The sequence below is a fragment of the Alligator mississippiensis genome, chromosome 14, assembly GCF_030867095.1.
Source record: "Alligator mississippiensis isolate rAllMis1 chromosome 14, rAllMis1, whole genome shotgun sequence".
Taxonomy (NCBI): Eukaryota; Metazoa; Chordata; order Crocodylia; family Alligatoridae; genus Alligator; species Alligator mississippiensis.
The window spans coordinates 27729221-27744910 of record NC_081837.1 but is presented as its reverse complement, the minus strand read 5'-3'; the positions used below and the strand labels follow the sequence as shown (position 1 = coordinate 27744910).

Here is a 15690-nt window from a genome sequence, read left to right as displayed (position 1 = left end):
TGTACCCAGGGAAGCACTGGCTACATTAGTGGTGGCAGAGAGGACAGGTCTGTGATCCAAACCATTGTGCTATGGGGCCCCCTGAGACAGTTGCACTGGGTGAGTAGACCTCTGAGCTGCCTTTGCCACTCACTGCTCTTCCTGGACTGTGCCCCACCCCATGTTCCTTCTGTGGCCTAGCTCAGTTCATCACCGAGTCTTTGTGGAGTGTTCCCCATCCTTCTGGGACTGTGTCATATAACAGGTGGCTGCTTCTCAAGCCCTGTGATCTCTGGGGCTGCTCCATCCCCAGCCCCGCAGCCAGCAATCTCCACTGGACTGTCATATGCTGCTAAGTGGACCCCAACCAGGGAAATGTTGATCTCACAACACAGACAAATGAAGCACCAGGTCTGGCCTGGGATCAGGAGCTGGGACCGTCTGCTCCAGAGCATCCAACCTCTTCACCAGGATGAAGATCTGGCCTTCTAGAGAGGCTAGGGCAAGGTCACTGGCTAAGGCACATGTTGTGAAACATCCCAGCTGGGTCATTTAGCAAGAGGGGAGAGCAGTGTCCAGACTCCAGGTGGGTCTGTGGCTCAGTCAATGCCCTCTAAGGACAGGAAAGGCATTGCTCAGGTTGTTGAGTTGCCCAGATACATGGAGGGCAAGGACTGGATGCTATTATTACTCTGCCCCAGGTCTTGCTGTTGTTGCAAATAGGAAAGAATACAGCCCTGAGCCCACACTGCTCTGTAGTATTTGGAGGGTTCTAGTGCTCTCATGTGGCAGGCAAGCGCATGACAGGTCAATGGTTGCAGCGCTGCTGCAAGTGTTTCTTTAGAGCCTCCCGCTGCAGTGCAGAATTTGAACAGTGCTGCCGACAACTGGGCTGAAGGAAGGAGGTCACATAGAGGGGAGGGGAGGGGTAGAGAAGCTGCGTTCCCATGGGGTGTGTGGCAGCAGATGATTTTCCAGGCCTCTCTCTCAGGGTAACTGGTTTGCCACTGCTGTCACTTCAAAGTCTCCATAGAGAGGACCTACCTCTGAGTGCCTGAGCTTTCAGGGTGGGGGTGGGGGCAGGATCCCAGACAGACAGGGCAGTGACATGTGATTCTCTGGCTTCCCCTTCTGGGGCCCATTGCTGCAAGAGGCAGAAATATTTGAACCAAGCCAACTTCCTCCCGCAGAGGCAGAGTTACACTCATTAGGGCAATTCTTTTCCTGAGCAGCTCAAGCTGCAGACTCCTGGAAAGCTGAGCAGCCTGTCAGCGAAATCGGTTACCAAACTGTCTGGCATGTTAGCTGCAGCACAACTTCTCCTGAGGAACCACTGCCCCAGACAGCCTTTTATGGGGTGCCTGATGCTAACAGCAAACCACTAGTGCAAGGCTCACGCAATGCCTGGTTCCTTCCATAGCCCAGCTCAGCCTTGCCCATGGCCCAGAGCCTGGCTGGGGCTCCTCTCCCAGCTGACCCACTTACTGGGGAGCCACCACTGATAAGTCAAAAGAGGTAAAAGTCCTGGGGAACCAGGCTGTCAGCATCTAAATGCTTCAGGCCAGCATCATGCTCCCTTTATCTCACACCCGCAGGTCTCTCCTAGGTTAATGATGGAAGCCCCCAAACAGTGCCACCAGCCTTTCAGGCCCAGCCTGTGGTGCTCTCCCTCTCTGTTCCTCAGTGCTTTTGACTGCACCATCCCATAAATACCCTCCCACTGATGCATCTACTGCAGCCTTTCTCCACCTGCTGGGGTTACCCCCACTGTTGTGAAGAGCAGGTCACTGTCCTTAGTACCCTGCACTAGGCAGGGGCAGGCAGGCAGAGCAAGTGTCAGTTCCTCCCAGGCTGCATCATCTGGCCAGTGCTGATGCCTGTGCTTTTAATGTTTGTGACTCCTCTCTGAGCCTGGCACTGCTGTTTGTACTTAAACTTTTCAGTGATCTCAGATCCTGGCTTCAGGCTCACAAATGCTCTCTGTTGTGCAACTCCTTTACATTTATTATCATTAAGTTAATATCATTTCAGGGGCCGACATCTTGATTTCTGAAGTCCTGAGCTTGCCCAGACATATCAGTCATTGGCTTGGGTGCCTAAGTATGGGTAGAGGTGCTAGGGGCTACCTGCTAAAGACTCCAGGTTGATGGAGGAAGGTGTTTTTACTAAGTGCTCCTGGAGTGGGGGAGTGGGCAGTTTGGGTGGCAGGGCTGGGGGCTGAATGCTTCTCAGAGTAACTTTAAAGTCAGCCTTTGTTGTTAGCTTTCTCTGAGAGAGAGGCACTAGGTTGCTTCCTGTTGGATACAGTGGCCCAGTGTGCTGACCGAAAGGATTCTCCGTCCCCGCTTCTGAGATTTAAACTAGAAGTATGCTTTATTTTGGTTCTTGCTGCTGTAAGTAAACATGCAACAGAACTGAATAGGAAGTGAATGTCCTTGCTATCAGCTGATTACAGAGCTGGATGAAAAATAGATCTCATAGACCTAGCCCCTTTGAGAGTCTGTCTGGACTCTTGAGACTCTGGCAAGGTTAGGTCAGCTCCCATTACGCACTCCACTGTTAGTGTAGGTGCTAAGGCCTTCACTTATGTTCAGATTGGTGAGCAAACCAACCCATGCAAATGGAAAGATCCCTTGGCGGCTTAGGGGTCAGGATGCTCGGGTTCCTATATGGACCTGGTAGTTTGCTCTGCGATCCTGAGCAGATTGTCATGCCTTACTTGCACTGTCAGTGCAGCACATAGTTAGACAGAGGTGACCACAGGGATAACAGGGCATCCCTCCCAGGTCTGACTGCTGTTCACCAGCAAGAGCCTGGCAACAGTGTCAAGATACTGATGGGGAAGTGAGGAATGCAGAGATGGACAGGGAGTTTTGCTATAAGTTCCACGAAAACTGGCCTCCTCGGCACAGAATTTACAGCTGAATCTGCCTGGAAAGCTTCTACTTTCCAGCAAGTTTGTGTTGATGTGGGATCTGATGGGAAGAGCTGGAACAGGGAAAGGGAAATCTGGTCTCCATATGTTGGCTAGCTGGAAGAGAGACAGTGCTCTTTGCCTACAGAGACACTCGTTTCATGAGCAATAAACTTCAGACTGAAAATAAGCTCTGCGCCCCCTGGCTCTAGCTGCTGGAAGCAGCTTGTCATTGGGGCCAGGGGTGAGGGGGTGGGGAGTGGATGGACAAACACCCTTCCCGCCGTCACTTTTGGGATGCTCAGACATGGTGGCTGCTCTTCACTGAACTCTGTTAAGCAGGCCTCACTGTGTCTGCTGTTAATTCATTAATGCCACAGCTTGAGGGCTGACTCTGAGATACCAAGGTGGTGCTCCCCATGCCCTGGCTGTTCACCCTCAATGCGTCTGGGGAAGGAATGCCCCTTCTGCTCCCATCCAGTGTAACTACTGAGCTCCCCAAAGTTTCCTAATGGCTAGAGTTTGCCTAACCTTGGCCTCATGGGCGACTGATGCCTCCTAAGTCTGGGGGGACACCCGCAGAAGCTGCCAGCAGTGGTGGCAGTGGGGCCAGAGCTGGCGAGCATCCACCGGTGGGGACAGCCCTGTCAGGGCGTCACGTGCCCCCGCGCATCGCCTATGCTTGGCATAAGCAATGAGGTCCTAGACCTAGCTGAAGATGCCAGTGAGTTTCTCCTGCTCCCCAGCTGCAGTGTTCCCCCTCTTAATTCCACCTGAGCTGTCCCTACTGACCTCCAAATGAAGTTACATTTAGAAGCAGAATTAAAACTGCTCTTTTGGAATGGGACTTTACAGAGCCAGATGGGTACACCTCTCCCATCAGTATGAGGAGGGAGAAGTGGGAGTCTACTGAATCAGGGTCACGAGAGACTTTTGGAAACATATGCTCTACCTGTGAGGCAGATTTGGGCACTGCAGCCATCAGCTTTGTGCTGGAAGGGGCTATTTTTCATCCCTGCTCTTATTGTTTCCAGGGTGGGCTCTCATCAGTGAAGAGGCACCTGGTTCTCCAGGCACTGCAAGGAAGGCCAGGTGCTGGGCTCTGCCAGGCCCAGAGGCCTGCAGGCCATAGAGACTGGTGAGGGGTAGGCAGCAGAAAAAGGTAACTCTGAGATGGTGCCTGTGACTGCTGCACCTCCCTTGGGGTGTTTCCACAAGGAGCACAGGCCTGTCAACAGCTATTGCCTAGTGCAGCAAGGTGGGCAGGCAGGTGGGCCAGAGCTCCCCCACATGACTGTGCTAACTGCCTGTGTGTTTTCTAGGTGGCTATGGGTTGCCTTACAGCACTGGAAAGCTACCTTATGGTGAGTACTCATACCCTTTGTGCTGCGTGCTTCTCCTCCCTCCCCCTCATGGCATCAAGTCAGGCCACAGCAGCTCAGACGCTCTCCCCTCTTACACCTTTGAGAGCTGCTCCCTGGTAGGGGGACAGGCTTCAGAGGGGGGAGATCATTCCAGACCCCTTAGGTATCTCTATGTGACACCCAAGCTGATGGGCAAGCTGGCCAGGTAGTGGTCTGGCACTGAAGCCCCGACCAGCTGGTGTTCAGAAGGGCCAGGCAGGGTAGGGGGCAGTTTCCCCATGGATCCAATTCTGTGGCAATTCAGATAGGCTGTGCCACCCTTCCCTTTTTCTAGTGCAGAGAAACGGTTGCCTTTGTTTGTATTTCATCTGCAGTGCTCACTTAGAGGGCCTTGCTTCTGTGTTTGGGAGAGCCCCAGGAGGATGCTGCCCAGGCAGCCTTTCTGTGGCCAAGAGCAGTGCCAGGCACATGGAATGAGACTGAACTTGGCCTGGCTCTGAGATGCTCCCTGGCTCTGGAGACCTAGGGCCTGGGGCTTGGGTCTGTTACACACTGTTACCCTGCTACAAGGTAGATGTAACCCATCATGGTCCAGTGCTGTCCCCTTCCAGTTGCCAGAAGAGAGGGGTAACTGGCACAAAGGTTGTAGCCAATGTCTCTGTGACCATGATGCTCTGTAAAGCAGAGCAGAGCATCCAGGACCAGGACCAGCAGGTGGTATTCCTAGGACTGAGGGGCCTTAAAGGCAGCTGAAAGCACCCTTGTGCTGTCCTGCTGTGGGACTGCAGTGAGCACAGCTTGGCCTGACTTGGGAAATGAGGCTCAGGAGACTCCCAGCTGGTGCTAGCATTCCCTCTAAGCCATGCAGCTTGGAGGGAACGCTGGCTGGTGCCCACCACTGCCATACCCTGCTTGTAGCCAGTGCTTGCCCCAGGGCTGCTGGCTGGTTTAGCTGGCCTGACAAAAGGTGTCTAAGCCACACACATATTACTGTAGCAAGGTAATGACCTGGGAGCCACAGCTTAGCCAGAGGCTTCACAAAAAGAAAAGGGATTTATTTACTGCAGCTTTCTGCTGGAGAGCGGAGTGCAGGTGTCCTGGCCTGGAGACCCTCAAGCCCCTCCTGCCACTGTGCACCGGCCTCACCTGGACTCATAGAGGAAACAAGCCAAATAACAGGGGAGGCGGAAGGCTGCTGACCACACACATCTCCCAGTTGGAAGCGAGCCTGAGCAAGAGCCGTCTCTCTGGATTCCTGGCATCTCGACAGTGCAGGGCTTTAAGCCATAATCTTCAGACGTGCTGAGACACCAGTACCACTCACTCAATTTGCAAATCACTTCAGCAGCTCTTGAAAGAGTGGAGTGTCTGGCTCTCTCATAGGACATGCCTTGAGCTGCAGCCAGCCTCACTCAGAGATATTTTCATTGGCACCTCTGGAGATCTGGTTCCCCAAGCTAGCCAGAGAGTGCTGGCTCTGGGTCTCTCTGCCACATCTCTAGACACAGAAGGACAGGCCCTTTTTCCCATAGGTTGCTCCCATTGTCCATGATAGTTGCCTTCTTTAATGCTAGTCACTGATGCTGACCTGCCTGCTCTCTGTGATTGTAGGATATGGACCAGGAGGGTTAGGAGGTGGAGTCGGCGCTGGAGGAAAGGCAGGATACCCCACAGGAACAGGTGTGCTGTTTTTGCTCTCTTCCCAGAGCCTGGGTTCAGAGCTGATGGGGCCAGGAGCCCCCTCAGCACCTTAGAACAAGGAAGAACTACAGCCCTTATGCTTTTCACTCCTGCCAAATGACAATGCCCTCCATCATCCACCCAGATTCCTGTCTACTGACTCAAGGAATGGGTGTGAGGTGTGGTGAAGGGTTTCTTGTGGGAAAAGTGCTGGGGCCACACTTCATAGAGATGGTCGTGGCTGTTTAACACCTTCTGCTAGAGGGTGTGGGTCACTGCTTGCTGGAGTGACACCAAAGGTGATTTCCAGTCTTGTGTCAGGATGGTCCCTGGATCCATGTTCCTCTTCCCCTTGGGAGGGTCTCTCTGGCATAGATGAGAGGTTGGTGGGTGTTCAGGGGTGGCCTGCAGGTGGGGATGCTTGGCTGGAATATGACAATTTTGCACATGGACTAACATCTTTTTATTTGATTTTCAGGAGTTGGGGCTCAAGCAGCAGCAGCTAAAGCAGCAGCTAAATATGGTAAGTTGTCTGGGGGACAAGTGCATAGACACCCTGATGCTCCAGGCCTGCAGTCCTAAGCTGCATTAGCCAGGAGCTGGTCTATTAATAGCACCCTAGAATCCAGCATGCTCCTCTCAGGCACTGGCTGTCTGCCTGGGCAGCTGAACCAGAGGGTCCCAGTTCCCAGCTTGTAATGTGTATTAGAAGCAGCAAAAGGAATTTAGTCTTGCTCTGTGTTTGCTGTGCTAAGGAGTCAGGGTGTCACCTTTATCTCCTGCTACTCTGCACAGGTGCTGGTGCCCTGCCTGGTGCAGGTGGTATCCCAGGAGTTGGAGGCTTGTTGCCTGGTGCTGGGGGGATTCCTGGTGTACCAGGGGCTGCAGGCATTGCAGGTAAATTTGCTTGCTCAGACCAGCTGCTATGCCTGTGGGATGGTCAGTCTTCTGCCTCAGTCCTTTGACTCTCTCCTTATTGTGCCCAGGAGCTGGAGGCCCTGCAGCAGCAGCAGCAGCAGCAGCAGCAGCAGCTGCAAAGGCAGCAGCAAAGGCAGGAGCCTATGGTGAGTCAACTATGAGTGTTTCCAGTGTGCTCACTGTTCCTTGCTGCTCCTGGAAGCAGGCAGTGGAATTGCTTGCTTGCTCAGAGGTGCTGGCTCGCAGCAGCCATAAAATGAATTAATTTATCTTGGACCCCATTGCTTGCCTCTGCCTGCTCAGCTCTCTTCCCCACAGGGACTCTGACCTCAAACAGTTTTTAGCATCCCTACCCAAGGTTCAGGGAAAGTTGACTCCAGTCTTGCCTCAGGGACACCATTTTTATATATAAAGCCAACTTGATTTAAAGCCAACTGTTGCCCAACCCTAGGGCTAGAAAGGGAAGCTCTATTGCCTTGGCAAGGAGGGATCCAGTTGCCTAAAGAGATATCTACAGCCTTCTAGCCCTCAGAAGGGTTGAGATAGCAGACTTGAAAGCATCAGCATTTCACATCTGGAAAAGCAGCTCTCTCCATTGTGTCAGGAGGATTTTACAGCTCCCTCTGAGTTTGGCATAGTATCTGAGGCCTAGGGTTCTCAGTGGAGGGACACTAAAATAGTCTCCCTCAAAAGTTTCAAAGCTCTGCTGTGCTTCCCTATCTGGTGCTTCTGTAACAGATGTGGCACACACAGGCCCAGTGTGAGGGACTGAACAGCCCACTCTGAAGACCTGACAGCTCATGTGAGCAGGCAGCATCTGGCCAGAGCCGAAGGTGCTACTGAACTCTGTCTCAAACAATTTGGTATTTATTAAGGGAGGGATAGGATTGGCCATTTGCATTATATAGGTGTGACAGGGTGTCCTTCCATGGGTGGCTGTGAAGCCCCTGGAGTCCCTGCAGCTCTCATTTTGTGGACAATCACCCCTTTAGTTATTTTCCTTGCCTTGATGTCTTTTTATTTTTCATATAAGGGAGGCTGCCACAGGGCTTCCCAAATTGCTCTCTCAAAGGACCACCAGGTACCCATGGTCATTGCCTTATGGGCTAATTTCATGGCTCCATTCCTTCCCTACACTGTGCCCCATGCCTTGCAGATGGCATCGTCATTGAAGTTCTCTTCCACTTAGCTCCTCCTCTGGGGTTCCCAGACCCTCGCTTGTCCCACTCTCAGCCTTTCAGTAGGCTCCTGGACTCCCACTGGTGCCACACTCCCAGTCCCTCAATAGGCCCTTGGACCCTCACTGGTCCTACAATCTCAGCCCCTCAATCTGGGCTCCAGACCCCTCCCTGGCCCCTAACAACCTCCTCCTCCCCCCCTTTAATTCCTCCCAAACCTACAGACTGCTTTAGGTGTTACCCTCCACATTGACCTCCTAGAGCTGCAGCCATACTGCTGCGGTGGTGTTCTCTCAGCAGTGTCCAAGCTGTTACTGCTGGCTCATGTCAGGGCCTAGGCTTATATTCTCCTCCTGAGTCAGATGGCTACAGTCAGCCCAGGGGGCTGCTTCAACCCCAACCTAGTGCAGGTTTCCCTCGCTTTGTGCGGGTTCTGTATCTATGAATTCACTCTTATGTGATTACTCTTTTTACACCCAAAATTCTTTATATGCGAGGTAAATTTGTTATATGTGAGGTAAGTCTGTAGGGGAAAGGGGACAGCACAGCCCAGTGGCTGCAGGCAGGTGGCATTGGCCACTCCCGGGGCTGCAGCAGGGAGCAAAGCAGAGGGAAGTGGCGGGGGGGGGGCACAGCTCTTGTTGCTACGTGCACCCCCGGTGGGCTGCAGGGCTGCGCTGGGTTCTTTCCGGGGGGGCCGCTGGGCTGTTTCGGGGGGGCCGCACCCCTTCCCTGGCCCCAGCCTCATTCACTCCCTCCCTCCCTCACCGCCACAGGAATGTATCCCTATTTGTTACCTTATAAACCGGGTTCCCTTTATGCAAATTCAAGTTATGTGCAGTTTTCCGGGAACGCATGTACCGCATAAAGCAAGGGAAACCTGCACTCTTAAAGTGGAAGCTTCTGGCTACAATGGCATCTTCTTGTTCCTCCTCATGAAGGAAACATTTTAAATAGGTGCAAAACAAATAATTGATCAAACCCCAGTGAATGGGCTCTGCAGTTTGGCTCTTGAACAGAGATGTGTGGGAATAGCTCAGACTGACACATGTTTTCCTGGGTGAAACAACAGCACCAGTACCTGCACATCAAGCCCCATGCTCATATCTCAGCTCATATCTCTATGGAAAGCATAGAGGGGGCAGGAAACAAGCAAGAAGGAGAGAAAACCCAACTTCTATCCGTCTTGCATGGGAATAAATTTAGAGCCTTGCCAAGGGGTCAGTGAGGTCCCTGGGGCTGGCACAGGTGCTGTTCAGGGCAGAACCAAAGCACCACTGAGGAATGACTCTGTGTCCGGTACAGGAGAGGGTGTCCCTTCAGGATAGTTCTTAGCTGTGTGTTTCTCCAAGAGAACTCTAGCAGCTTCAGAGCATCATCTGGTTGCAGCTAAGAGGAGAGTCAGGGTGAAATGAAGGAGGATGGGGGTTGAAGGAAGTGGGAGGTGTCCATGATTTACAGCCCTCTGAAAGCCTGACTCCCAGACTGTATCTGGTTTCCTTGTTGTGTGTGAGTGCACAAGCTAAGAATGTGGCTGGGTTATGGATCTGCTTTCTTGCAAACATTTAGCAACTTTCAGCAAGGAGCACACACATATACAACTTGTACCTTCAGCAGTACTGGGCTGTGGGTTGTGTCTGGGCCTAGGAAGGCCCTAAGCTATGGTGTGAGGTCTGGCAGAGGCCCGGGCCTACCACACAAATGTGGACAAGGAAAGCCTGGTGTTTTCCTTGCTCGCCCCATATAATGCCATTGTCTCTGGCAATGTTCACCTGAGTTATCAAAAGTAGACTCTAGCATGTGGGACTGTCCTCTAGTGACTCCTCAACCAGAAGACAGCTCAGTACTGGAAATGCTTCCTGGCTAACAGTGCCCTGCATCTGGTACAGGAAGCTGGAGGCATGTGCACTTCCAAAGTGAGCAAGAAAGGTTGAGGGATCATGAGACATAGATCTCCATAGCTTGTCCTCTCCTTGCATGAATGAACCCTAGCAGCTGATCCTCCTGATCTGCAGAGTATCCCAGGGCATGCCAGGACTTTCCAAGGGATCTTCATCTCCACCTTGGAGTCCTGACTCCCAGCCCATTAGTACAGCCTGGAGAACACAGAGATGCACAAGAAGAGTTGAATGAATGTAGAGGTGAATTCCAAAACCCCAGCCCAGGACAAAAGGGCCAGGGTGGGGCAAAGCAGGGTTCTGTATGGGCAATGTGTGTATAGGGAACAGTACTGAACCTGGACATCAGCTCATAAACATATGTCCAAAAGAGGCTGCCCCTCTGTGGACTCCCTTAGCTTTGTGGCTACAGCAGGAAGCTAAACTCCCATTCACAGTCCCTTTGGGTAGCGATCATGGTCAGGGCACTGGAGCCTGTGCAGACATCAGGAGTGGAGGAGCCCAGACAGTGAAGCCCTGTTGTGTCTCCCATAAGAAGCTGCCACTGCAGGTTGGGTTCAAGCTGCACTGGTGAACCAGGACTGTAAGTCTCTCCTGGGCTTTCCTGAATGCTGCTGCCTGGCAGCCCCCTCACCTGTAAGTGTGGATCTATTGGCTCCATGTGCCTGCTCTGGGGATACAGAGACATTGCACTTAGCTCCCTGTCTCTCCCTTGGAGCATTTCTTGTCTTCTATGCGTTTGCTGACTTCTGTGTCTCACTTCTTTCCTCTCTGTAGGTGCTGGTGTCTTGCCTGGTACTGGTATTGTTCCTGGAGTGGTGCCCGGTGTTGGGGGAGTGCCTGGTTTACTGCCTAGCATTGGAGGTGTCCCAGGAGCTGTGGGGGTGCCAGGTGAATGTGCTTGAACTACTGGAGTGGCAAGCTTGGTGCTTTCTGTTCCCACTGGGTATGTGCTGTAAGGTTTCTGAGAATCCCCCACCTTGCTTTTTCCCCAGGAGCTGTAAGCCCAGCAGCAGCAGCAGCAGCAGCAGCCAAAGCAGCAGCCAAAGCAGCCAAGTATGGTAAGTTAGCAGACTGCTTCCCACAGAGACCCCTCTCTGGGGTTATTGGGTAGCCAATGAACCTTGGTGCTCATGGAGAGACCCATTAAACACATGCCCTTACACCCAGGAGGCCCTGCAATAAGCCCTTTCCCAGTTCCCCTCCTTCCCCCTGCCCTTTCTCAAGGTAGCAGGGAAGCCAGCACTTACCCGACGCTTGTGCATGAGGCAGGGGGCTCCAGACATTAGATTTGCTTTAGAAGTGGATAATAGCAATGCCAGTGAGTGAGCTGAGCCCAGCTTTAGCTAGAGCGCAGACTCCTTCAGGCCCTCTTAAGAGTTCTGTAAGCTTTGGGCAGTGGGAATACTGAGGACAAGTTTACATCTTGGTGCGAGTAAGTGTTGTGATTCCCAAAGGTTCCTCTGGTTTAGGCTGAAGGGATCTGGATTCTCCATACCTCAGAGAGGTGAGCATGTCTGAACTGTAGAGCCTGAATAATGTACAAAATGCCAAAGGTAAACTGCTGCCTTCCTTCCCATAGTACTGGCCAGTGTAATGATCAGTGTCGGATCCATTGGCACAGGGTGGGACAAAGGCCATAGAGTCAGAGATTTCAGAGCCTGAAGGGACCTGACTCCTGCACATTGTAACCCAGGGCATCACACTTAAGGAATCCTGCCTGGAGGCCAGGAGCTTTACCTGAGGTAGAACAGAGATATGAGAGAGACACCTATGTTTGACATAAAATCTGCAGGGGCTACAGAATCCCCAGATTGTTCCACCAGGTAATTAACTCCCTGGGGAAAAAATCATACTTTTCTGCCAGATGGAACCTATCTTGCTTCACTGCCTAGGTCTGAGGCCTCTCTGTGCCTTTGCCTCCTGGATCAGAGAACTACTGCTCCTGTTAGATACTTACAGGCTGAGACCAACTCACTGCTGCACCTTCCCTAGGATAAACGAACCAGCCCCAACTCCTTCAGTTTTTCAGCCAGCTCTTCTGAGCTAGTTGCATTTGTATAAAGCCCTCTGTGAAGTGTGAGTACCAGGACTGGGCTTAGTGTCTGGCAACAGTCTCACCAGCTCCACATCCAAAACTACCATCATCTCACTGCTTCCACTCAGTTACCTGCTTCCACTCAGTTACCTGTTACCCTGCTAGCACAGACTTATGCTTACCCTCTTAGCTAAAATGTTACCCCTGAAAGTCATATTCAGTTGACTTCTATTGTGATTCCAAGTCCCTCCCAGAGTCCCTCCCTTTCCAAACCACAGTCCCTCATTACATAACTGTGTACATAGTGTACACATAACAACACACTGTGTACATAACTACGTTTCTGTTCCTAGATGAACAACCTTATTGTTAGTAGTATTAAAATGCATCTTGCTCAAGAAAGTCCAGCTTCTTGTGCAATCCAGAACTGACCTAATTTATGAAAAGATTATGAAGTAGCATATTTGTCGGAGTTCAGCGGGAAAAATAATGCAGCAGGAAAACCAGCATGGATTTGTAGCAGGTTGATCATGCCTGACCAATCTGGTTTCATTTTATGACAGGGTCACAAAATACTTAGATGCAGGAGTAGAGGTGGATGTCGTTTTCTTGGACTTTAGCAAGGCCTATGATACGGTATCTCATCCTATTCTCATAAATAAATTAAGAGGCTGTGACAGATGTTTACACAGTCCAGTGGGTGGCAAATTGGCTTAGCGGTCACACACAGACAGTGGTAGTAGATGGGTTGGTATCAACCTGGAAGGATGTGGGTAGTGGGGTCCCGCAGGGTTCAGTCCTTGGACCTGTGCTCTTCAATAGCTTCATCGGTGACTTGGATGGTGGTGTGAAGTGTATTCTGTCTAAGTTTGAGGATAATACTAAATTGTGGGGTGAAATGCACACTCCGGAGGGTAGGGAGCAATTGCAGGCAGACCTGGACAGGTTAGAAAAGTGGGCAGTATACAATAGGATGCAGTACTACAAGCACAAGTGCAGAGTGCTGCACCTAGAGTCAAAAATATCCAGCACACCTACTGGCTGGGCAGTGACCCTCTCAGCAGCACAGAAGCGGAAAGGCATCTTAGAGTCATAGTGGACTCCAAGATGAATATGAGTCATCAGTGTGATGAAATCATCAGCAAAGCTGACTGCATCATGTGTCAGCAGATGCATGACAAATAGAACCAAGGAGGTGATACCAAGGAGATGCCAAGGAGGACATTGGTCAGACTGCAGTTGAAGTACTGCTTCCAGTTTTGGGCGCTTTCAAGAAGGGTGTTGATAGACTCAAGAGGGTCCAGAGGAGGGCCACTCATATGGTTAGGGGCTTACAAGACAAGACCTATGAGGAGAGGCTAAGGGACCTGGACCTCTTCAGCCTCCACAAGAGAAGACTGAGAGGTGATCTTGTGACCGCCTACAAATTCATTAGAGGGACACAGCAAGGGATCAGAGATGCTCTGTTCACCAGGGCACCTCTTGTGGTAACAAGGATCAATGGTCACAAACTGATAGACAGCAGATTTAGGCTAAACATAAGGAAAAACTTCTTCACAGTGAGGGTGGCCAAAATTTGGAATGGGCTTCCAAGGGAGGTGGTGCTCTCCCCTACCTTGGGGGTCTTTAAGAGAAGGCTGGATAGGCATCTGGCTGGGGTCATCTGACCCCAGCACTCTTTCCTGCCTAGGCAGGGGGTCAGATTCAATGGTCTGTTAAGGTCCCTTCTGACCCTAGCATCTATGAATCTACTGTTGACTTATACCCAGCTTATACCCTGTGTCCTTTTCTGCAGAGCTGCTGCTTAGCCAGTCAGTACCCATGCTGTAACAGTGCATGGGATTGTTCTGTCTTAAGTGCAGGACTTTGCACTTGTCCTTGTTGAACCTTGTGAGATTTCTTTTGCTCAATCCTCCAATTTGTCTAGGTCACTCTGAATCTTAGCCCTATCCTCCAGTGTATCTATTACAGCTCCCAGCTTGGTGCAATCTGCAGACTTGCTTGGGATGCAATCTATCACATTTATTATATCCATGCAGTTTTTTTCCCCAATTTAATATATAGTTTCATAAAAAATGTTATCCAGTTAGTGAGGCAAGACTGATTTTCCATAAAACTATGATAATTATACAGTCATCCTTAATTATTTACTAATTGCTTCCACAGAAGCAACACCTATAGTTCAGAAATCTCTTCAGCCAATTCTTTTAAAACTCTTAGGTGTAAGTTAGTGCTGCACATTCCAGCAGTTGCTGTTTAACACTATCCCTAGATATTATTGGAACAGTGCTTTACAGTATCCAGTGCTTCTTAACTAAGGAGAATGAATTCCTATCTCACAGGACTGTCCCTCTGCAATGAGATGCAGTAGCAGTATGGTATAGGATGAGGTCACGCCACCTTCCTTCAGTGTGCCCTATCATGATAAGGGCAAAGAAAACCAGCTCATTTCCCCCTCGGTATTTACAGCCCTATGTTCTAATGACTGCATTTCAGCAACTGAAACCGGGCTTTCACCCCTCTAACTCTGCAGGAGCTGCTGGTATTGGAGGTGTCCCTGGTGTTGGTGTTCCTGGTGCAATACCTGGTGTTGGAGTTCTCCCTGGTACAGTGCCTGGAGTTGGAGGTGTTCCAGGAGCTGGAGGTGAATTGACTTGCTTGGCTTAGCAGATGGGCATGAGGGCAGCATTCTCCTTGGATTCGATACTTTATTCTTTCTCTTGTTTGCCCAGCAGTTACAAGCCCAGCAGCAGCTGCAGCAGCCAAAGCAGCAGCCAAAGCAGCAGCCTATGGTGAGTTGGTGCCTCCTTTTATATAGGTAGAAAGCCAAACCCTTCTCTAAGGCTCTCCAGTTGCAGAGGGGAGTCCTCTCTTCAGGCACTGACTCTCTCAGTCCCATGATCCAACTGGTTTAGATAGCCCATCACAGTAGTCTTCCTGGCATGGTGTGCAGATAGGCACCAGCTACCACTACACTGCACTGCAGGACTCAGCAGAGGGGAAGAACACCTTGGTGGGCTTGGGACAAACAGATATTCATTCCAGATCCCCCTTCCATTCTTTGATGTTGCCAAGAAGGCTCAGCTGCAGCCCAGCCAGAGCTGGGCAGAAAGTATGGGTAGTTCACTGGCCTCACTGGTGCCCTGGTACTTGACATGGCAGTGGCCTGAAAAGGGTGTGGGCCCCTACTCCAGCCAGACTCCTGCAGCAATCAGAGGTAACCCTGGGGAGGAGGCTGTGTGCTTGTGCAGGAGTGTCTGAGAACAAGGATCTCTAGCCCCATCACTTGAGATTCCAGTGCCATCAAACCCATTGTAGCCCCAGAGTACAGAAGGTCATGGAAGAATGTCACTGCCTCCTGCTCTGATCTCTCTATTGAACTTCCCAACAGGGGCTGGAGGGGTACCAGGGGCTGGCATTGGCGGTGTTGGAGGCCTGGTGCCAGGTGGTGTTGGAGGTCTGGTGCCCGGTGTTGGAGGCATAGGCGGCATTGGAGGTAAAATGTGCTATCATTGGGATGCAGGCATTGCCATCTGTTCTAGGACTCTGGCTCTTGCAGTGACCTACAATGGTTGTTGCAGGAGGAGGCAAAAGTCCCCACAGTGCCCAAGAGGCCTGGGTGGTAAGGAGGTCAAGGTTTGCCCCATTGTCTCTGTTTCACATTGGTATAGGCTTCTCCAGGATAGTCATTTCCCCCGATGGGAGAAACTGATAGTTCCCC

General features: G+C 51.3%; 1 protein-coding gene across 10 annotated transcripts in view; it reads left to right on the top strand.

Annotated features, from left to right (window-relative positions):
* Positions 1 to 15690, top strand: part of ELN (elastin) — a 62896-nt gene that overhangs the window by 34973 nt on the left and 12233 nt on the right. For 8 of the 10 annotated variants that reach the window (XM_059717530.1, XM_059717524.1, XM_059717526.1 and 5 more), the window contains 10 exons: positions 4216 to 4257; positions 5869 to 5937; positions 6416 to 6460; positions 6733 to 6834; positions 6924 to 7001; positions 10709 to 10822; positions 10927 to 10992; positions 14503 to 14613; positions 14702 to 14761; positions 15361 to 15465. In XM_059717530.1, the coding sequence (XP_059573513.1) occupies positions 4216 to 4257; positions 5869 to 5937; positions 6416 to 6460; positions 6733 to 6834; positions 6924 to 7001; positions 10709 to 10822; positions 10927 to 10992; positions 14503 to 14613; positions 14702 to 14761; positions 15361 to 15465 (792 nt within the window). The remainder of the gene's footprint in view (positions 1 to 4215; positions 4258 to 5868; positions 5938 to 6415; positions 6461 to 6732; positions 6835 to 6923; positions 7002 to 10708; positions 10823 to 10926; positions 10993 to 14502; positions 14614 to 14701; positions 14762 to 15360; positions 15466 to 15690) is intronic. The other 2 variants (XM_059717523.1, XM_059717528.1) reach the window with 2 other exon arrangements.